The following is a 24,524-nucleotide window of genomic DNA, read 5'->3' as shown; positions in this document are numbered from 1 at the left end:
TTATCTACTAGCTTTTTGTTTCTTATCCTATTTGATATTAGTACCAACTGATTGTAGAAACAAATAGTACTAATGTTATGGGTACCATATATATATATTTTGCCATAAGATGGCAGCACTGGCCTTAAAAAGCTCATTTATCTTTTCAAAATAATAAAAATATATTTGTATGACTGATATAAACTTCCTCCTGGACAACTTGAGCAAATAAATATTATATCATGTTTTTTATCAACATTTGAAGATACAAGTTCTGTATTGTAGATTAATACTGGAATTATTTATTAAACAAAAAGTGTTAAACAAACTAGAATATGTTTTTATTAGCTCCTCTTGTTTAGATAGAGACAGTGTTGCACATCTTGATGTTTATTTTCTCTGTGCTCATCAAGAGTTAATTACTTGAATTTCTTGTCTCTTAATAAAGTGTTTGAGAGCATCAGTTAAAGTAAAGTAGTGAAGAGGTAGAGTTACAGGTATACAGTGAATAGTGAATATTTGAGTAATGTTCTAATCCAGATTATGAGAAGCAACAACTACTCAACTAAGTGAAAATGATTTTAAGAAATGAAGATCACTCAATTCCTAAATTTCAAGAACTACAGTTACAAAGACCATCAAAATTTTATGATAAAACTGGCACTCATCAGGAATGAGTTCCCTGTGTTGTACAGAATAAGTTTATCAGAGTTTCCAGCCTCAGAAACCACAAGTTAACAGAGTATTTTGGTTTGTTTAACACTTTTAAGTTACTACATGATTCTTTATGTGTTCCTTCATAGTCAACATATTTAACCTACATTAGAAAAGCCTGGTAATGAAAGCAGAATAATGAAAACACACCACACACAAATAAGACATCTGGATTTTATTATTAATCAGGTTAAAAACATACACTGTTATCCAATTTAAATATTAAATATATATTTATGAATGTTTTTTAAAGAATTGCTGGGACAGTATATATTAAAATGGCCTAGTATGGCATAATGTATTTTATATAAATATAAAGCAAGCTCCATCTGCATTAAAAGTTCTTTGGCATTTTACTGAATGATTCTAGATAAAAACAACATTTTAATTTTATATGTATTAAAATAGACATATTAGTTACATTTACACTTGACTGCGCAGAAACATGGATCATACAAAGTTAATTCACAGGATTAATCACATTATTAACAGTGTACTGAATAATTTCAGGAAAATCCTTCATATGCCTTTACAAAACGTATCAAATTACTTCAAGTAAAAAAAACACAAAAAAAGATAAGTAATCCATTCATTAAATCAAAGTACCTAATTTAATGGATCACATTCTTAAATCAACATAAATGATACTTTAAACTAATCAAATCCTTCACATAATGTCACAATTGTACAAAAGGAAAACAAATGTATAAAATATATTAAAAATGTTACTTAAAATTAGTTTTGTCTGCATTGAATCTGCACATCTGAAATGTCTGGAAGCATCTTTTTCTCAGGATTTCCTCTGCATTATTTTCCCTTTATCTTGCAATACATGATCATGGAGATGGTCATGGCAGTGAGCTAAGGGGTAAAATGTAGAAAAGAGAAAAGTAATTAATTACCATCATTTTAAAACTGTGGAAAAACTGTAGAGTATATTAAATTGAGTCTTATTTTAGCAGGAAAATAAATCAGTGCATAGTGTTTATTAAGTGTATGAGGAAACTTGGACCCCTTGGAGCTGAAACACTGAAAGTGCTTTTCCAAAATGGAGTTAATTTCCGTATTTTTCGCACTATAAGGCGCAGCGTATTATAAGGCAAACGTTTATTTTCTGGTCTGTTTCCATACATAAGGCACATTTTATGCGACAATAGTAAGGAACAGGGGTGTTACCATGTTTTCCTTCTAATTCAGTAGGTCTCACTGCTGGGTGGCGAGACCTGTAAAGCTAAGCTAAGTGAGCCAAAACACATTTTCTTTTAAAGTTAAATTTCCACTGAAGGTGGAGCATTAGCATTAGAGGCTAATTGCTATCAATTAGCAGCTAATGCCGCCCGATAGCGCTACACTGAGGAACCCTGTAACACTGAGTGTTCCAGTAAACCAGGGCGATATCAGCTAGTGGTTCATCCATTGTAGCTTGTTTTATACATATACTCGCCTCTGAATGCCGAAAGAGCTAGTGCTGCAGTTAGCAGCTAGAGCTAATGCTGCTCCAGCAGTGCTAGCCAGGGTTAGCAGCAGGCTACTGGCCGATAAAACTCACCTGTGAATGGCCAAAGGTGATATCAGCTAGTGGTTCTTCCCACGTAGCTTGTTTTAACACAGCAAACACACAGACTACACTCTGATATACTCACCTCAGAGTGGCAAAAGAGCTAGCACTGCAGTTAGCGACTAATGCTAATGCTGCTGCACCCAGCCTTAGTGCTGGAGAAACTTTACTGTTTACTCACCCTGTATAATGCTGTATTTCAGCAGAGTGGCTTTACTGCTCCTTAATACTCGACTGGTAAATTCCATACATAAGGTGCACCAGATTATAAGGCACACTGAAGATTTTGGGAAAAATTAAAGGATTATAAATGCGCCTTATTGTGCGAAAAATATGGAGTTTTGTGTGTTTTTATCACAATAAAGGATTATGAACTAGCTTGTTCATGTTTTGCCATTTAGCACAAGCTAACACTAATATGTGATAAACACTCAGCATATATAGGGCATTGGCAGAAACAGCTTATTTGCATTAAAATGACAGAGCCCTTAAACGGCTTATTCAGAAAAGGACTGAAACCAGGAAGATATGTATAAATTTGAGATTAACTGTACAACAAACAAACGAGGGAATAAGTTACCTCCAGAGCTGCGATTCCCAATGCCACACCTACGATGATAGACGCATTTGAATTTACCAGTGAAACCAGTGCAGGGAAACACCCAGGAACTTTCTGAGGAAATAAAAAGTAGAAATGATGAATGATTTATGCACATTAAAAATTATAAATGCATGTACATTTTTTAATACAGTGTTATGAAAAGGTTTCATTATCAGGTGCACCCCTGATAATTTCCATGATTTTCCATTATAAATAATTGGTTGTTTAGATCAGCAATTTCAGTTAAGTATATCATATAGCACAATGATATTTGAGACATAAAATAAAGTTTGTAGGATTTACAGAAAGTGTGCAATAACTCTTTAAACAAAATTAGGTAGGAGCATTTAAATTTGGGCTGCAACCGAAAAATTACATCACTAATTAGTAGTAATTCCTACTTTTGCAGGAATAACAGCTTCTGAACACTTCCTTTAGCTTCCAGTGAGAGTCTGGTTGAGTGAGTCTTCTGGTTGAAGGTATTTTGGACCATTCTTCTTTACAAATCATTCAAAGCATCTCCAGTTCAGTCAGGGTTTGATGGTTTCTGATCATGAACAGCTGCTTTAAATCACACCACAGATTATATTTCAATAATATTCAGGTCTGGAGACTGAGATGATCTGAGGTGATCATTCCAGAACATTGTACTTGTTCCTCTGCATGAATGCTTTAGTAGATTTTCAGCAGTGTTTAGTGTTTAGTGTTTAGTGTTTAGGGTCGTTGTCTTGTTGAAGTATCCAGCCCCGGCACAGCTTTAACTTCAACTTTCTCACTGATTCTTCAACATTGTTCTCAAGAATCTGCTGATATTGACTGGAATCCATGAGACCCTCAACTTTAACAAGATTCCCAGTACCTGCACTGAACACACAGCCCCACAGCATGATGGAACTGGCACCAATTTTACTGTGGGGAGCAGTAAAGTGTTTCTGTTGCAATGCTGTGTTTTTTTCTCCATGCATAAAAATAACCGTCCTCCAAATAACTCTAATAATTTTAGTTTCATCAGTTCACAGAACCTTATTCCAAAATTAAGCTGCTGGCTTGTTTTAAATGTGCTTTAGCTTTAGCTTTACCTCAAGCGACTCTGTTTGTGGCGTGTGCTCAGAAAAGGCTTCTTCTGCATTGATTACTCTCCCATACAGCCTCTCCTTGTGTAAAGTGAGCTAAATAGTGAATAGTGAACAATGCACAGTGACTCCGTCTGCAGCATCTTAAGATGATGTTGTAGGTGTTTGGAGCTCTGGAGGTCTGTGTGTTGACTATAACTGTTCTCCCAATCCTTCTTCTCTGTTTATCTGAGATTTTTCTTGTTCTGTCACTTCAGGTCTGTGGTTCTTCCATATCCTCACTCTTTTCCTCACAGTGGAAACTGCAGCTGAAATTTCTGAGATTATTGAGCTTTTTGTATCCTTTCCCTAAACCATGATGTAGAACAATCTTTGTTTTCAGGTCATTTAAGAGTTTTGTTTTGAGGCTCCCATGGTGCCGCTCTTCAGAGAAGATGCTCATAATTCTCATAATTGGAATCGCCTGTGTGTATGTAGGTCAAGGGTCAATGAGCTTACCAAACAAATTGTGTGTACCAATAACTAGTGCTTAATGTACTCTAATCAATAAAACGACAAGGGTGCCCAAATTTATGCCCCTGCCTAATTTAGCTTAAAGAATTATTGCACACTTTCTGTAAATCCTACACTGAAAAAAGTGATGCGTAAAATTCTGCATTTGCTTTTTTTTGAGTAAATTTAATTTAATGTAAATTTAAGTAACTTCAACTTGGTTTCAAGATTTAAATGTTACATTTTACTTTACTTAATTTATTTTTACTGAATTAATCCTTTCTTTTAGTAAACTTTACTTCATTTCTGCATACAATATTACATAATTACAATTACTTCATTTATACAATATTACTCAAATGATTAATGATACATCATATATTATAATTCCTGAAATTTTAATATTTTTAGTTAAAACACACATATTACACTGTCTCAACACATGGATGGCGTGTAATACATTCTTTTTACTAGTAAACTAAAAATAATGTATTACATGCCATCCATGTGTTGAGACAGTGAGACTTGGTCTGTGTACAAAATAAAATCTTAAGATTATGTAAATATTTAAATGTGTGTTTAAACAAAAATTATATATAGTAATAATATTGTATAAACGAAGTAATTGTAATTAGGTAATATTTAGAGGTGTGCCAAAAAATCGATTCACATAAGAATCTTGATTCTCATTTACTACGATTCAGAATCGATTTAAAATGTCCCAAAATCGATTCTAAGGTCCAATCCCATTTCTTCCCTTGGCCCTACCCCTCACGGTAAGTTCACACTGCAGCGGCACGAAGCGTTTTTCGCTCCGCCTCCCACTGCCCAAAGCGACCGTGGCCGCTGCAGTTTGAACTTACCGTCAGACCCACACAGAGCGTAGGTGTATGAGAATCACCGGTAAGATGGCAGAACAAGCACTATATTACCTTAGATTAACGTGTAGTTTTAATGTTTTATGGCAGAATGCTTCATAACAAGCATAAAAAAGATCGCTAGTAGTTAGTTTCAGTTTCTGTTAGCTAGCTAACTAGCTAACTTTCCAGTTCCACCTTAAATAACGCTACAGGTGGCAGCGGGCTGCAGCATTTAAGGCGGAACGGAAAAATAACAATAAGCTAATCAGAGCTAATTTCAGCTCCCCATCACAGAGGAATTAAGGAATGGACAATATGAATTAATTTCTCCACCTCCTGCCCCCTTTCTGAAGAAATACAACGACCTTAAATTAACTAGTTAATCAGCAGCTGCTCCTGAACTTTAGCGCTCCACTGCTATCATCACATCAGCCCAGCAGCGTCACCTACACACCACCGCTAGTAGCCTGGTAATAAAGCAGTGTTATTTATTATTTATTTATTGTTCATTAACGTCATTGTGATATCCCAGTGATTCCTCTGTCACTGAAGACCCACATTCCTGCACATTTTATTGTTTTTGTAACACATTACCTTCTCCAGGACCAGTGTATATTTTGGAGGCTTTTTTTTTCAATAAGTTTTCAATAAATTTTTATAAATCAAATCGTTTTGAATCAAAAATCGATTTTGAATCGAATCGTGGCCCCCAAAATCGGAATCGAATCGAATCATGAGATAGTAAAAGATTCCCACCCCTAGTAATATTGTATACAGAAATGAAGTAAAGTTTACTAAAAGAAAGGATTGACTGAAGTTCAGTTCACTTATTTACTCTGTGTAACTCTGTTTAAGTCTTGAAACCGAGTTGAAGTTACTTAAATGTATCTGAAATTAAATTTACTTAAAACAAAGCAAATGCAGAAAGCTGCAAAAAGAATTGTAAGTAAATGTTACTCATAATTTTTTTTCAGTGTATAAATTTTATTTCACTTCTCAGATATCACTGATCACTGTGTCCTTCTGCTATATGATATACAGTATTTACCTGAAATTGCCGATCCGAACAACCAAAGATTTATAAAGAAAAATCATTAAAAAATTATCAGGGGTGCCCAAACTTTTTCAAACCACTGTAGTTATTCTACAAAGCAAGACTTCATTAATAATGATGAAGTTTTACCGCAATGGTGGCGTTTCCTTCAGTACAGATTGTCACGTTACAGCAGTAGGGAGGATAGGTGGTGCCGTTATTACTGAAGGTAGAATTCCGGAAGTCTGTATAGTTGTTGAATCCACAGCATTTTAGCTACAAACAGAAAAAAAATATAAAGATAATGGTCAAAACCATGTGAAATTACTGCTAATATTTATAAACCTACTAATAGGTGGGCATGGTTTACACTGTTAAAAAAAAAACAGCCTGATCCAAACTGTCTTATTATATCATATCATGAAGGACAAATCTAACTAGACAAAAATACCAGTCAATAATTAGGACACACCTCTTCTCATTCAATATGATTTTTCTTTCTTTTTATGATTTTTTACATTGTAAATTTAATATTGAAGTCTATATTAAAGCTCTACAGGAACACATGCAGGGCTGTTAAAGTGTTAAACAAACCAGAATATGTTTTTTAGCTACTTTAGATTATTTTAAGTATCACATTTATCTTTAAGGACAGATCTGCACACTCTTGGTGAGATTTTAATCTCAGCGTCTTCATGAGGGAGAGTCACCTGGAATAGTTTTCTCAGCGTCTTGAAGGAAGGAGTTCCTGGAGGTGCTGAACAATAGTTGCTTCTTTTCCTTCACGCTGTGAAGCTCCAGCTCATCCCAATTAAATCACCTCAAATCAGGTTTAAATCAGAGGATTGTTTACTTTGTAAATACTGTGTAATGCCCCATAATTGGTAACCTAGCAACGATGCAGCGCTTACAAACCAAACTGCGCAGCTACAAACAGAGCAGCAATGGAACTATCTTAGCTTGTTGAGTGTTATTTTGGTTTATAACCAAACAGATGGTATTTTCTCGTTCTCTTTAACTCAAAACCTTTCTATAAACAGCGATAATGGAACTGTGGCATAATCACTATAATACACTCGAGGTTCGTGATGCTATAGCGTGTAGTACTGTAGATCAGCAATTTTACACGTTATAGCACGAACCTCGAGAGTATTATTGCTTAAACATTGCATAAAAAGGCATGACCAAACTTTTGACTGGCACTATACACTCTTAAACAGAGAATTCTGGGATTTCTCAGTCTGTGAATGAGTAAAAACAGACCCTGGTAGTGGAAATAAGTGAGTAGTGTTTAACAGCACAGCAGAGCTAAAGGATTTATCATCAATAATCATAATCTACTATCTTATTTATGATTAGATTGCGTGTTGATGTGCTAAAAAAAAAGCTGCAACGTGAAGTTTACGTCGTTACGAAGCGAAAATCTGGTTATTTTTACTGATTTTTTTCATTATCTGATTACAAACATTCATGTAAACTCATTTTGATCAGATTACTGACTAAGGCCCAATCCCATTTCACCCCTAGGCCCTACCACGCCTACCTGACTTATTTTCGAGTGTAACCCTTTCCCTTCACTCTAAAAAACAGAGGTATGATATGAGTACTTTTTTGTACTCAAAGGTACACTCTTCACAATTGTACCCTCAGAGGTACAATATCAGTCTTCACAGGGTCAGATTTGTTCCCTCTGAAGTACAAAGTCATTTCTAACAGCAATAAGTACAGATTTGTAACATTTAACCAGCAGCCAAAGGGTACATTCAGTATTCTGTATCACTGTACTAATAAACAATATATATTTAAATTGCATATTTGTTATTTAAAAGCCACACAGTTTTTAAGCCATATTCAGTTGATGATAATGTTTATAATATTTATATCTTTACTGGAACAAAAACATGGGTACAAAAAAGGACTTTAACTCAAAAGTACTTTTTTATACCTCAATATAAGGTACAGCCCCAGCGACAAGCTTTACAATCTTTTAAGTACAAATCTCTACTTATTTTTCTTAGTGTTTTGGAACAGAGTTAGAAGGGTAAACAATAAAGTTTAGGTTAAAGTTCGGTAACCGAGCTGCTGCTGCTGCTCATTAACTGGTTAACTTTAGGGCATATTTTATTGTATGTCTGGGAGATGAGATATTAATTATTAAGAAATTAATTATTATTGTCCCTTCCTTAATTTCTCTGTGATGGGGAGCTGAAATTAGCTTTGATTAGCTTTTCTTTTTTTATTTTATTCTTCCGTTCTGACTTAATTCTGCAGTTTCTGCCGTCTTTTGTCTTCTGCACCGTTTAAGGTGGAACAGGAAAGTTAGCTAGCTAGCTAGCTCCTAAGACAAACTACTAGCGATCTTTTTTACGCTTGTTATGAAGAATTTGATCGTAAAACATTGAAACTACACATTAAACTGTGGTAATATAGTGCTAAGCATGACTTTGTGTTGCCATCTTACCAGTGATTCTCATACCTCTCGGTTTGAAGTGTGCTGAACAGTGAAGGTATAGTTACTTTGAAAAAGTAATCCGATTACTAATTACTGATTACTCCTTTAAAAAGTAACTTAGTTACTTTATGGATTACTTGATTTTAAAAGTAACTAAGTTACTTTAGAAGTTACTTTATTAGTTACTTTCAGCAGCGGCAGACTCCACCTCCCGCCACCTTAACATAAACATTATAACCAGTTTTGCCAATACTCCCTTTATTGGAAAATGCATTTTTAACAGCAACAATTTATCTCTAGACATTTAAAGTTGAACTATTTCCTGAAAAAAAAAAATATTTTTTAATAAAAATAAAAGACCATTTTTCTTGAATTAACATAACATAAATATTTTTTTTATAAAAAATAAAATATGGTCTTTCTTAATTTCAATTAACATAAATACTTGTTTTTATATTAAAAAAATATAAAATAAAGAAAGTCTTTCTGGACCTGACATATTTAACACTGTAAATCTGAACATTGAACCTGTTGTTCTCTGCAGGGCAGCAAGGAGTGGTTTTATAAAACAGAACCGTGTATATGGTCTAGACCAGGGATCACATATATGTGGACTGCGGTCCGGTCCGGACCCAGACGTTGTCTAATGCGGACCCAAACCGATAAACTACTGAAGGATTTAATTCTGACAGTGTTCATTTAAAGCACCGGAACTTTCCTTGTCTTTATGGAGCGCGAGAGAGAGACAGGGGAGTGCAGTGAGTAAACCAATGGTTGTACCTCATTAACAGAAGCGAGAAGCATGTGATTGGGGGAGAGCGGAGGGGGGATGAGGAAGGGAGCGGTGTGTGTGTGTGTGTGTGTGTGTGTGTACTGTAATGCACAGTGACTTGGATAAGTAACTGTAATCTGATTACTGGATTGGAAATAGTAACGCGTTAGATTAAGCATTACTGACATCACTGGTGCTGAATCTGAAAAATCTCTTCCCCCAATCTACCCCTCCACCCTAACAGGGATCAGGACACCCCTACCCCTCGACGTGCACGACAAACCAACAACTGTAATCACAGATCACAAACCGTATTCATGGTCGTGTTCAACAGGCCAGTGATATCTGGATTCTTTCCGTAGTCCTTTTTAATGCTGTTCACGATGATGACCCCCACTTCAGTGATCAGCTGCTGTACCTGAAAAACAAAAAAGTACAGCAGATGTTCCTCAGCCATGCAGGTTTAATCTCCTAATACCCTGCCTGCATCCTCAAAAAGGGACATTACATTACTGCTTCTCTGCATCCAATGACTTTTTTAAAACTTTTGTTTTTTTTAAACATTGACTATTTGACCCAGAGACTGTAAAAAAAAGATGGACGTTGTGTCGCCGTTCCCTTTCATTCAATGAAAATGAAGCCAAAATCTTCCGCCATGTTGGCGATCCTGAAACTCGAGTCTCTAGAGCGCAGTAGAGACCAGAGGAGGGAGAAAGACTGTGGAGTGACAGCCCACTCATTTAAATAACCCCGCCCCTGAGGGCTGCCTCGAGGTCATAGGCTGCAGAGCAGAGTGGAGCGGAGCTGACGGTCTGTTATTGGTCCCGCCCATAACCAGCCCTTTTACAATAACCACACTTTTTTTGAATAGAGCTGAATAACGTTTTAAAAAACAAATTCTGTGGGGATATAAAATTTAACAATGTAAGCAGAGGTTACACTATCTGCTGCATTTAAATAAAGGAGGTAGAATTACAGTATATTAGAAAAAAAAGTGATTGAAAGTCCTCTGTTTTGCCATTGAAACCTATGGGGATGGGTGGGGTTACACAGCTTTCTGCAGCCGAACAGCAGGGGGCGACCGACCTGTGGTGGCTTCACTTTTGAGAGATGATGCTCTGTCCAGCTATATACAGTCTATGATGTGGCCTCATATGGGGACACTGCCCATACCCCCATACCATCTAGTGGTCATGTGACAACATTACACTCAACTGATTGAAAACAAGAAGATAGGAATCCCAGTCAAGAGTTTCTACAGCCAGTTCAGTTCTACAGAATTGTAGAAATCAATTATAGGTTTGAAAATAGTTTATGCACATACTGTAGAAAGCTAAAATTGTATTTTTTGCACTAATTAGTTATTTTGATCAGCCTCAGTTCTAGACTGCTTTGCTTGGTTGGGGGATCAGTAGAACATAATGGATGGGCATGTTGATAGTCATATTTTTAAAGCCAGAGCTCATAATGATACTGGCTAAAATTGATGTATGAAGTAAATAAATAAAAAAGTTGCATGTGTCTTTATCAGAAAATAACGCATTTTAGGGTTTCCTACAGTGTATATAAGATTAGCTGTTATTAACCAAGTTAAGCAAGGAAATATCTTCACGTTGCACAGTAAAATGCATTTTCGTGATTGGTTCAGAGATTTTTTCAGAGATAATTTAAAAAATAGCCATTGTTCGCTTTGGGGGGGGGGGGGGGGGAACAAAAATCTGGGTAGGCAACGCTCCCCCCAGCCACCCCCCTAGAACCAGCCCTGCTTCTGATCCCAAATGACAAAGGTCATTTTTAAACGCTAAAATAAACTAATGTCCTTTTATGAGGCCAAAGTTTGGCTTTTATATTTCTTAGGTCCCAGTAATCCCAAATAGCTTGAAGAAATTTAAAATACAAACCAATTCCAGGTCTCAGGAGGTTAAAGCCATGCAGACATCTACTGTTTAATAAAGACCAGCACTGCTGACTTACCACTCCCTTAAAAACCAGCAGCACAATGGCTCCAGCCACCTCAGCGATGAAGACGATCAGAAGAATGACAAAGAACTGTGGAGAAACAGAGGGAAACTTATCAGCAACTCAAGATATGAAAATTATTACAGTTATGGTCTGATTAATCACTGGGTCTTGCCATGCTACTATATGAAATTAAAAATACTCTCAGAGGCTACTATTGGGTAGTGAGAGATCTTTTTGATTGCAGGGTATGTCTCTACCATACACCCAAAGACATTTTGTCATTTTGCCCAGTTGACAGTTGCTCATCACTCCTAGGGTGATGTGGATCAGCACAAGGCTGCGTCTGTGAGCTGATGTATCAGAACCGAGTCGCTGTGCTTTCCTCCGAGCGTTAGCGCTGTGATGCTACTCGGTAATGCTGCATCAGCAGCAGCAGTTCAAAAAGAGGCGGAGTCTGACTTCACATGTATCGGAGGAGGCATGTAGTAGTCTTCACCCTCCTGGTGTTGTAGCATCACTAGTGATAGGGGGGATATACAGTTAAGTAACAGGTGAATGGGTGGGACAATCTGCCTAGCTGTTTTACCCCAGTCTTGTAAATCTGTAGTAAATTGCTGATTTTTATTAGTACCACTTACTTTTCCAGCCTTTTGTTCTCTTGTACAAACTTTTTGGTTTTAAAGCTTCAACCCCTTAACAGACCAGGATGCAGTAGCTCTTTTCTTTTCCAATTTTATGCCTGACATCAAACCACTAAATCTTGAGAATTTTTTTTCTAGCATTACAAAAAAAGCGTTCACTTACTGAAAAGCATAATTGTAATTGTAATAGAAAGTACAGAAAAATAAAAATAGTCAAGTAAATCTGAATAAAATAAAAAACTGACTCAATATTTTCCTGAATACAAATCAAACAGTTCATGTCCTCCAAACCTTTAGTTTCGTTACGTTTGTCTTGTTTTTAGGTCTATTTTCAAACCTGCAGGATTTGGGTTGATTCCTGTTACTGATCTGGAATTATTAAGTGGAGAAGAGAGAAAACAGGCAGCTTCTCCTTAAAGTGTCCTGTAGGAGATTTTAAAGCCCTCAAATTTTCAGAATGTAAATAAATTAGCCTGTATACAGGTCAAGGCATCTTAATCTGTTAAGTTAGTAAAATTATTTATTTATTTATTAACATGTTTTTACAACATTTTTGGAATTGATGTAGTATGATGTGGAAATTAACCTAACCATAAGATAAACACATAAATCATATAAAAATGAACTGGCACCACCATGTTCACCAGTGTTTTGTGATTGGCTGGTAGAGTTGACAGCTGACCTACCAGCAGAAGCATACACCTGCTCTCCCGCACGGCGCCGCAGCAGCCCAGGAAGCCCATCACCATCAGAACCGAGCCCAGAGCGATCAGCAGGTAGCCCACGTTCAGCACCTGCTTCAGCTCGCCCGGCGCATTATTCAGATTCTGTAAGAAGTTCAGGATGGAGCCGCTGTCCACCTTCACCCAGATCCCCACCGCTAATATACCAGCTCCTGCCAGCTACACACAGACGAGGGAAAACATTATTTTATATTATTTAATAGTCTGATAAATGTAAAACCCTATTCGGATGGGATTAGTTAGTTAGTAATCTTCTCTTTTATGGGGGATGATTTATCCTCTGTGATTTTATTCCTGTCCAGAACGACCATGTATGTTTTTTTTTTCATAGACGTCCTCTAAAATAACAAATTACAGGCTGAATCATCTACTGTTTTTCTCTGAACTCTTTCGTGGTCCTCCAGTAATTTTAGTCCAGTCCAGACACACATCTCTGAGTTTCGTCTCCCTACCTTTAATAAAATAGCTATTTGTTCACTGCCACACACCGTAAATCCACTTTTGGTGCGCATTTCCACGGAGATCCACGTAAACTAAACACGACAGCGAGTGGAAATGGAGGAGCTACTGAACCCAATGTCATGTGACCAAGAAAGCAAAAAGGAGTTTTATCACTGAGTATAAGTGTGAAATATTTTTCATAGACATCCCCCTGAGAATAATAAATAATCCCATCCTGATAGGGCTTAAGATTCACAGGCCAGGTTTACAAAGACAAAATTAATATACTAGTGCATCTAAAAAACATAGAATATCATTAAAAAATTGCTTTATGCTTTATTTGAGTAATTTAGTTGAAAATGTGATTCTCATATATTAAATATATGTATTACACACAAAGTGATCTATTTTAAAAACAGGCTTTTATACTGGATGTTTTGTTGTTAGAAACGTTATTTTCATTTTATGTATAATAAAATAAAAAAAAACAGATAAAAATAAAAATGTTGGGTTTGTTTACAAATACAACATATCAATAATTATTAACATTTGGGAGAAATAAGTTATTTTCTTTATGGACATTTTTATACATTTTAAGAATGTGTACTAAAATGTGCTTTATGGTCGATATAAAGTTATTCGTTTGAAGGACTCATGTTAGATACTACATGACCTTGAGAATGGGACATACTCATTCTATGCTGTTTAAAAAAACTGTACTTACAAAGATGACGCCATTGAAGACGAACATTAAAGCTTTCAAAAATCCAAAGCAACTCATCTTCAGATCGTCTGCTGTCCCTGAAAAAAGTGGAGAATAAGAGAATGAATTACAACCAAACATAAATCAGTAGCTTTAAAGTGAAATTACACCAATTATAAATACTGATGCTGATTGTAGTATTGGCTGAACAACCAACCAAATAACCAGCCAACCAACCAACCTAACAAACAACCAACTAACCAACCAACCAATCAAACAACCAACCAATCAACCAACCAAATAAACAACCAATCAAACAACCAACCAATCAACCAACCAAATAAACAACCAATCAAACAACCAACCAACCAAATAACCAATCAACCAATCAAACAACCAGCCAACCAACCAAATAACCAACCAACCAACCAAGCAAACAACCAACCAATCAAATAAACAACTAACCAACCAACCAACCAACCAAACAACCAAACAACCAACCAAACGACAAATCAACCTACTAACCAAACAAACAAACACACAAACAAACAACCAACCAAACAACCACTCAACCAAACAAACAAACAACAAACCAGCCAAACGACAAATCAACCAACCAACCATCCATCCAACCAACCAATCAAACAAACAATCAACCAACCAACCAACCAACCATCAAACCAAACGACCAACCAACCAACCAACCAATCAACCAACCAACTAACCAAACGACAAATCAACCAACCAACCAACCAACCAACCAAACAAACAAACAAACAAACAACCAATCAAACAACCAACCAACTAATCAACCAACCAACTAAACAACCAACCATCTCATGCTTACTCCTGTTCAACACTGTGTTCAATAACTTATGGCTGATTGTGTATTTATTGAGCTTAGATTTCTAGTATTACTATTAAAATGGAAATCAATATAATAACCCTAATCCTTAGCTTTCAATATTTCATGCTTATGACTGTGTGTTTCTGCATTCTTTATGCAAATCAGTTCCTAACGGTCAGCCAGTACCAACAGCCCACATTTAAATATGAGCCAAGCGGCTCAGAAACATATACAGATATGCAAACTACAGATATGCAAATCGCATTAAAATAATTTTATCAGTCTGGATCAGCTCTGCACTGCAGAATTACACTGCTTTTCCATTTTTCTAACTAATACTAAGAGTTAGGTCTTACACCATCTTACACCCTGCAGTTGGCACATCACAATGCTCATTGCTATCTTACACCCCGTGAACAGTCTATTTTCACTCTAATCTTCTGCACCATTTAAATAGCAACAGTGCTTTGGAATATATCTACACTGACGGGTGTGGTGGTATGGAAATGAGGTGTTTTCAGGTAGAGGTACTGAAAAAAATGATTCATTGGCTCAGCTTAACTCAGTCAAGTCATCATTTTGCTTTGACTCAGATAAGTTGTAAATATATATAATTATAACATTTTAGATGGTCTTTTTTGCAACTGCTCTTGAGGATACTTTTTTAAAATTCTTAAAATGTTTCAGATTGACCAACCTTCATTTTTTAAAGTTTTCTTTTCTTTATTTAGTTGAGTAGTTCTTGCTTCTCATAATCTGGATTAGAACATTACTCTATAAATATTCACTATTCACTGTATACCTGTAACTCTACCTCTTCACTACTTTACTTTAACTGATGCTCTCAAACCTTTACATTAAGAGACAAGAAACTTAAGTAATTAACTCTTGATGAGTTCAGCACAGCTGTTAACTGAAAGCCTGAATTCCAGGTGACTCTACCTCATAAAGCTGACTGAGCGAAAAATATTTTAAATTGAAAAATGTCAAATATAAAACATATTCTGGTTAGTTTAACACTTTTTAACACGTTTTTCTTTATAGTTTGTTTAACTTTATTATCGATCTACAATGCCGAACATTTTTAAATAATTAATGCATGGTTTGGATGCTTAATTTACAGTACCACTTTAAAATAAGACTGCCCTTATAAAGGGTTTATAAATAGTTTATAAATTATTTAAGAAATGATTGTTGATTAGGTTGTAAATGCCTTAAAACCTTTGATAAGCAGTTATAACACATCAGTTGAAAAGGCAACAGTGTTAAATCTGTGGTTTGCTCAGTCATTTAATTCAACTAAGTGATTTAATTTACAGTAAATAGTTAAATAAACTCATATATTACATAATGCTGATTAGATAGATAGATAGACACTGTTGCCATTTTTATTTATGCATTGTCATATATTTATTACCTGCTTATTAATAGGTTTTATAAACCTATTAATAAAACTATTTATAAACCATTTATAAACCCTTTATAAAGGTAGTCGTATTCTAAAGTGGTACCAAATTTACTATTATTTATTACTTCTTTTATATCTAATTACAGATAACACAATAAACCTGCCTCCACAGAATCATATATACACTCATATATACCCACATACAGTATATCAAATATCACAATAAACTCATTTAAAATCCCTAAACAAAGAAAACGAGGGCAGCCTTTATGAGCTGCTGCTCATAGTTTGCTGTGTCAATGTTTATCTAAAGAAAGGTTAATCACATGATCACCAGGGAACAGTGGAATCTCAGGGGGGCGGGGTCATCACTGACTCCACCCCTTTTCCCTTCCGTCCCTCATAACAACAGTGCCTGGTGCCAGACAGCCGCCATTCCTGCCACTGACGACGTCAGCAGCCCCCCGGTGCCACACACTTCAGCAGCCACTGAGCCGGACCAGTGATCTATTAACCACCAGACCCAAACACACACACACACTCACACACACACACACACACACACACACACACACACACACACACACACACTCTGAAACAGCTTCTCAGAACCTGCAGTTCTCCTACATGTAGCAGGGGATGCACCAAAATGTGCAGGCAGGGCAGGGCAGGCTGCCCCCAGGACCAGGGCAGACACTCTGACCTAGCCAAGCCAACACACACTGTCGCCAACGGCAACAGGAAATATATGCATCTCTGCAAACAAAAATACACCACTTAAAATGCATGAGTTTCTTTGATGTTGCCAAATTGAAAACCTCTGGAATATAATCAACAGGGAGATGGATGATCACAAGCCATCAAACCAAACTGAACTGCTTAAATCTTTGCACGAGGAGTGCAGGCATAAAGTTATCCAAAAGCAGTGTGTAAGACTGGTGGAGGAGAACATGATGCCAAGATGAATGCATGAAAACTTTGATTAAAAAGAAACAGGGTTATTCCACCAAATATTGATTTCTGAACTCTTAAAACTTTATGAATATGAACTTGTTTTCTTTGCATTATTTGAGGTCTGAAAGCTCTGCATTTTTTTTGTTATTTCAGCCATTTCTCATTTTCTGCAAATAAATGCTCTAAATTACAATATTATTATGTGAAATTTGGGAGAAATGTTGTCTGTAGTTTATAGAATAAAACAACAATGTTCATTTTACTCAAACATAAACCTATAAATAGCAAAATCAGAGAAACTGATTCAGAAACTGAAGTGCTCTCTTATTTGTTTTCCAGAGCTGTAGGTATGATATAAAGTTTTGAGAAACAAGCATACATTTCTTTAATGAACTTTATTTATTTTGTCTCAAATTCATTCTTTCTTCTTTCTTGTGCCTATAATATTATTATTATTATTTTCACTTATTTCACTTCTGTTTTTTTCTCATATTAAAGAAATCATATTAAGAGCGAAAAGAATACACAGATTATAATAATGTTTCATGAAATTTTGTAGATTAAAAACGTCGTTTATAAAGTATAGAACATGAGTTGTTGGTTTTCAAGTAAGGTTTGTATTTTTACATGAAATGACTGTAGTTATTCTGTCAGCTCACAAAAAAATATACTTAGAACTACAAATAGATATGAAAGCAAAAGGGATTTTTTTTTGGCAGCAGGGTGTGCTATATAAGATCTGATAAAAATAACTTGTATATTGATAACACATAATAAAATGTATGTAGAAATTAATTGTAAAAATTTTTATGCAGCCGCAACAACAAAAAATTGCAGTTTATTGCCAGAAATCTCTGTAAACAAAAAAAGGAACTTTCTGGCAGCAAGGGTGCCAGAAAATGGTGACTGTCTGGCATGTACAGTAAACCATCTGTAAAGAAACAAAACAGTATTTTTATAGGAGCAGGGATGCCAATTTTATAAGCTTTTTTTTTGTCAAAAACGATCTGTAAAACATGAATAATAATTTTGGAAACAGTGTAGCCAGAAAACATGTGTACATTTTTTTACTTTGAAGCAATTGCTAGAAAAAAAAAATATTTACAGACATATTCTGACATAACTTTCTGTTGGTGCTCTTTAACCCTTGTGAGGTGTTCGGGTCTGTGGGACCCGTTTCATTTTTCATCAAACGATACAAAAAAATATTTTTTCTAACTCAAACTCATTGGCATTGGCTCATTTTTTGTGAAAAAACATATATCAAAACACATTTTCGATAAACACACACTGTACACCCCCCCCCCCCCCCCACACACACACACACATTTATATTACATACAGTATGTTTGAACCAAGGGCTAATAAACATAGCTTCATTTGTAAATTTGAAACTAAACAAATTTTCTACTCATATCTTGAGTTTAATTCATTTTCTTTTACATTTTATTCAAAAACTAATAAAAAAAGAGTAGCACTTTTTAAAAGAAATGTAACATAAGAAAGGTAAAGGGCAAATATTAACCATGTAAGCTGTTTATATTGCTTGCAATTTAGGTGAAGCAAGCATGTGTAAAGCATTTTAATGTAGAATTGCTTAATTTTGCTGAATTAAATAAAAGTAACAAAGTAAACGAGTAACAAAAATATGAACACCACACAAGGGTTAAGGCAGTGTTTAAACGCAGGGTTTAACACCCTGCATAAAAGCCATTAAAGCAAAACGAATAACAACAGCAGAGCTTTGTATATGGAAACAGAGTCTGTTCATATTCACCTTCTCCCCCATTCATTCAACACAACCAGGAAACTGCTGTAAAAACCTGAAACATGATTCTCAACCAGCACACACCTCTAAACCGGTCCACCCACATCCCTCCATCTCCCTCTATCTCCCTCCATATCCCCACAGTGCTACAGACACCTACTGCAGAATATGGAGAAAAGAGAGCCTGGAGTGATAGCATAAAAAAGAAGAAAAAGCTTCTTCTTTTAAGCTGTTGCCTTCCCTGTCTCTCTCTCTCTCTCCCTCTCTCTCCTTTTGACACTCTCTCCCTCTTTCTCTCTCTGTCTCTTTCTTTCTCTGTATCTCTCTCTTTCTCTCTATTTTTTCTCTATCACTCTCTTTCTCTTTATTTCTCTGTATCTCTCTTTCTCTCTCTGTCTCACTTTTTCTCTGTCTTTCTCTGTATTTCTCTCTTTCTCTCTCTTTTTTACTCTGTCTCTCTCCCTGTCTCTATTTATATCTCTCTCTGTCTCTTTCTTTCTCTCTCTCTCTGAATTTTTTTATATCTCCCCTCACTCCCTCTTTCTCTCTCTTTCTTTCTCTGTCTCTCGCTCTCTGTCTCTGTCTTTTTCTCTCTTTGTATATCTTTGTCTATCTCCCCTTGCTTTCTCTCTCTTTCTCTGTATCTCTCTTTTTCTCCCTGTCTTTCTCTTTAACTTTCTTTCTCTGTATCACTCTCTGTCTTTCTCTCCCTGTCTCTCTCTTTCTCTATCGCTTTCTCTGTATCTCTCTCTTTCTCTCTCTTTTTCTGTATCTCTTAATTTCTCTCACTGTCTCTCCTTGTATCTCTCTCGCTCTCTCTCTTTCTCTCTCTTTTTTCTCTAGCATTCTCTTTCTCTTTCTTTTTCTGTATCTCTAAATTTCTCTTTCTTTCCCTATCTCTCTCTTTTTACTCTGTCTCTCTACCTGTCTCTCTGTGTATCACTCTCTCTTTCTTTCTTTGTATCTCTCTCTGTCTCTCTCTCTTTCTGGCTCTCTCTGTCTCTGTTTCTCTCTCTCTGTTTCTTTTTATCTATCTTCCCTCGCTCCCTCTTTCTCTCTGTTTTTCTCTGCATCTCTCTCTGTCTCTCTCTCTCTTTATTTCACTGTATCTCTCTCTCTCTGTCTCTCTCTCTCTGTCTCTCTCTCTCTCAGGATCAGTGAGGAATGCTGTGGACACACCTGGTAACATAAAGCTGTAGAGATGGAGCTGATAGAGGGAAATGTGACAAAGCCTCAAAATAAAAACTCAAAAAACAAAAAACTCACTAATGAAGGCCGGTCACAATAACTATATAACACTAATGTGCTGTTCCAGTGTTGCAGTGAAACATGGAAACGAGAACAAACTTTTCTGGAATAGTCCACCTCTGTTCTCCCTCAGCATTCCTAAATGCAGAGCTTTTAGCTGATGTTCCCAACAAGCTTAAAATAACTGAGATAGGGGCAAAGAGTTACCCCTGCAAAAAATCACTATTTTACACCATTAACAAACTCAGGGAGTGTTCATTATTTAGTATTGTTTGATTTTGGTTTTGACCAAAAACTTTTATTTCGGTGCCTCCCTTGTTTTAATCCCAAGCCAAAAAAAATCCTTTTTTACTTTAATTTACTTTTAATCTACAGGAACCTTTGGAAAAACCTTCAGAAACCCCCAGTACCCAACTTAGTTTGATTATTAATCAGAACAATAATCACTAATCCAAATCTTTGTTGATGTTGATCAGTGAACCACGTGAAGCAGTCATGTGTTTTCTGTCTTTATCTTAATTCAGCACAATTTCTTCTAGAGAATGAAAGCGGTTGGTTGATTGATTTATTGATAAGGCCATCTTAACAAAAATGTAGAATTAGGCCTGTCAAGATAATTATGCACATTATTAATTTATCATTGTTGCTGAACTCAGTAATCCACATTAGAGTTTTACTAGTGAGCGCAATCCAGTAACATGAATAAGCTGATAAACTAACATTACTAAAAAACAGGGGTTTTATTTATTTAAGATATTTTTTTATCTTCTTATGTATTTCAATTCCAATATCTAATAATTAAATAGCTAACATTTTAAAATAGAGGTACATTAATTAACATTAATTAGTATTTATGACAGAATGTGTTAATTAATTATTAATTCACACTAGTTTAGATTATTATTCATTACAATTTAGTAAATTAGTTAAATCTCTAATTAATGACTCAATTTAGTAAATTTAAGTCAATTACTAATTAAGTGAGACATTCTGTTGTAAGTACTGGTAATTAATGTTAATTAATATACCCTTATTGTAAAATGTGACCTAATCATGTTTTTAATCCAGTTTTTTTCCATAATAATGTAAGGGAGGAATTGCATTATTATTCTAGATAGTATATTATCATTGTATTATAGTGTTATAAAATGATCTGAAAATAACAATAATATAATTTATCGCAATTATTTTTCGGACAATATATATATACATTTATAAGTAATGTTATTTGTCACCCTTATTGTAAAGTTTAATCTTTTCTTAATCAATAATAATGGGCAATAATGACATACTGTCCCAAAAATAATTGCAATAAATGATATTATTGTAATTATAGATCATTTTATCACACTATAATACAATGATAATAAAATATCTAGTATAATGATTAGGTCACACTTTACAATGAGGGTCAAAATTAACAATACTTACAAATGAGCTTAAAGTCAACTAACTAATAAATAACATTAGCTAAAACATTATAAAAACTTAATTCCTTATGTTTAATGCTTAATAATGTTCTAAATAATTATGAATTTAGGTATTAAGGTATTCATTTAAAACACTGTAATTTTGAATAATTAGACATTATTATAGACATTCTGTTAAAAGTACTGTTAATTAATGTACCCTTATTGTTAAGTAAGCAAGTTACCTAATCATGTTCTTAATACTGTTTTTTTTATTATATAATTTACCGCAATAATTTATTTTTGGGACAATATATTATAAATTTGTAAGTATTGTTATTTGTGACCCATATTGCAAAGTTTAACCATTAAAACATTTTTTAATTATTAAACTTAATTCTAATTCTACTTAATTTTAATGCTTAATAATGTTCTAAATAATAAAAATAACACTACAACAATAAAACACTGTAATAAATAATAATTAGACATTATTGTAGACATTCTGTTATAAGTACTGTTAATTAATTTACCCTTAGTGTTAAGTAAGCAAGTTACCTAATCATGTTCTTTATCCTGTCTTTTATTATAATGTAAAGGTAGAATTGCATTATTATGCTAGATATCATAATATAATTGTATTATAATGTGATAAAATGATTGGAAAATGATAATAATATCAAGTATCACAATTATTTCTAGGACAATATATCATTCAATACATCAATATACATATTATAACTGGCCTGGGTGGAACAGAGCTAAGCTGCTTTAGTTTATAACTACATAAATATGGATACTGTATTATTATTTATTTATTAAGTCCAGAAATAAGAGTAAACTCAGTTTAGAAACAGGAACAGAGGGATTCCTACCTGTCTGCGGATCCTGAGAGTGTTTAGATGGTGGTTTTTAGGAGATAATCAGGTCCTCTGCTCTCTTTCTCTCTCTCTCTTTCTGGCTCTGGCTGTGTTCTGTGTGGAGCAGGTTAGCGTCGGCTGGAGGGAGGAGAGGAGGGATGGAGGAACAGCAGGTGGGAGTGACGGATCTCTGTGGAGAACTTCCCACCTGGGAGGGAGGGAGGGAGGGAGGGAGGGAGGGGACCTGAGGCACCTGGTTGCCCCAGCAGCAGCAATGGGGAAGTCATGCAGCTACAGGTACGTAACCAGGGCTTACTGGCAGAGACTCAACAATACTGCTCTTAATGTAGAGGAACAAACAAGCACATACAGTGTGGGAGGTTTCATGGCTAAATTGGAGCAGCCTGGTGTTCAATCTTCATTAATTCCACATTGCACCAGTAAGAGCAGAGTGTGAAGGTTCAATTAGCAGGGTAAGAGCACAGTTCTGCTCAATATATTACAATGCACACTATAACATTATGGGTGACATACCAGAGTTCAAAAGAGGACAAATTGTTGGAGCATCTGTGACCGAGACAGCAAGTCTTTGTGATGCATCAAGAGCCACGGTATCCAGGGTAATGTCAGCGAGATACCACCAAGAAGAACCAACCACATCCAACAGGATTAACTGTGGACACTGTAAGAGGAAGCTGTCTGAAAGGGTTGTTCGGGTGCTAACCCGGATTGTATCCAAAAAACATAAAACCAATAAAATTCAATGTGCACCTCAACTCTCCTGTTTCCACCAGAACTGTCCGTCACCACAATAAATTATTGTGCTCTAAAACCAGGTGTTTCAGTTTCATTGGCCAACCCCTGTAGATTAAAGTATACTAAGCATTATTATGCTATAGTGCACTAAAGTGTTCTTTTAGCCACATTATTAACCAGTATATTTAAAGAGAGCTAAAATGGAACGACTTTTTTGTACTATTTTTATACTTTAATTACAGTATAAAAATAGTAAAAAAGTCTTACTTAAATTGTGCTAAGTGCAACTGTATCACTATTAATTATACACCTATTAGAAATATTAAGAATTGATGCTAAATATGTGATCTATATATTATAATAAATTATGATATATTGTAATATACTGTACTACAATTGTAGCAGGTTACAAATTTATTGTACATTTTTTTAATTAGAAGCAGTGTAGTGTAGTAGTAGTATGCATAATATATTATAATTCCTGAAATTGAAATATTTTTAGTTTATATTACACTGTCTCAACACATGTGTGTTTTAACTAAAAATATTTAAATTTCAGGAATTATAATATATTATGTATCATAAATTATTTGAGTAATATTGTATAAATGAAGTAATTGTAATTAGGTAATATTGTATGCAGAAATGAAGTAAAGTTACTAAAAGAAAGGATTGACTGAAGTTCAGTTCACTTATTTACTCTGTGTAACATTTAAGTCTTGAAACCGAGTTGAAGTTACTTAAATTGATCTGAAATTAAATTTACTTAAAAAAAGCAAATGCAGAAAGTTGAGAAACTTTTGTACTGGAGACACAGTGGCTTGCTAAAGTATTTAAATCCCTTGAAATTTTCGAACGTATTTTAGTGAGATTTTAAGTGATTGACCAACACAAAAGAGCACATACAGGACTGTGCAAAAGTTTTAGGCACCACAGCAAATTACACTAATCCATTTATCTCAGCAATATGAGTGTTTTTACCTGAAAAAAAGCACCACATATGATTTGAACAGATGCAAAGAAACATAAATACAGTAAAACATAACAAGGAATTCTATTTTTTAACTAAGTATAAGTATGTTATATCCTGTGAGCCAAGCTGAAGGACAAAGTGTAGAGATTCCAGATTTCTCCTGGATGCTCCTCAGCCAGCATGTGTATATTATTATGTTCAGTTCCGTCAGCAGCTCACCTGATTTACCACATTTACCAGTAATTTACCAAACCAGGTGTTGATTAATATGATGAGA

General features: G+C 35.1%; 2 protein-coding genes across 2 annotated transcripts in view; one reads left to right on the top strand and one right to left on the bottom strand.

Moving 5' to 3' along the window:
* elof1 (elongation factor 1) overlaps window positions 1-24,524 on the top strand; it is a 515,825-nt gene that overhangs the window by 350,119 nt on the left and 141,182 nt on the right. The window lies entirely within an intron of this gene.
* tspan35 (tetraspanin 35) lies at window positions 854-22,671 on the bottom strand. Its single transcript, XM_022665080.2, has 8 exons — window positions 22,534-22,671; window positions 14,046-14,122; window positions 12,824-13,039; window positions 11,509-11,583; window positions 9,845-9,952; window positions 6,461-6,586; window positions 2,832-2,924; window positions 854-1,554 (listed from the first exon to the last, which is right to left on the bottom strand). The coding sequence occupies exons 2-8, from the start codon at window positions 14,100-14,102 to the stop codon at window positions 1,501-1,503; spliced, it is 729 nt and encodes a 242-aa protein (XP_022520801.2). The 5' UTR covers window positions 14,103-14,122; window positions 22,534-22,671; the 3' UTR covers window positions 854-1,500.

Source organism: Astyanax mexicanus, chromosome 19 (assembly GCF_023375975.1).
Source record: "Astyanax mexicanus isolate ESR-SI-001 chromosome 19, AstMex3_surface, whole genome shotgun sequence".
In the NCBI taxonomy this organism is placed as follows: Eukaryota; Metazoa; Chordata; class Actinopteri; order Characiformes; family Acestrorhamphidae; genus Astyanax; species Astyanax mexicanus.
The sequence above is the reverse complement of the archived record's forward strand: the minus strand, read 5'-3'. Positions and strand labels throughout refer to the sequence as shown.

What these genes read in the sequence shown, in the direction of transcription:
- tspan35 (XM_022665080.2), bottom strand. Translation starts at nt 14,102, where the DNA reads ATGAGTTGCTTTGGATTTTTGAAAGCTTTAATGTTCGTCTTCAATGGC. An exon ending in TCTTCAATGGCGTCATCTTT is followed by an intron (nt 13,040 to 14,045) that starts GTAAGTACAGTT and finishes GTCTGTGTGTAG; the next exon opens with CTGGCAGGAGCTGGTATATT. An exon ending in GCAGGTGTATGCTTCTGCTG is followed by an intron (nt 11,584 to 12,823) that starts GTAGGTCAGCTG and finishes GTTTCTCCACAG; the next exon opens with TTCTTTGTCATTCTTCTGAT.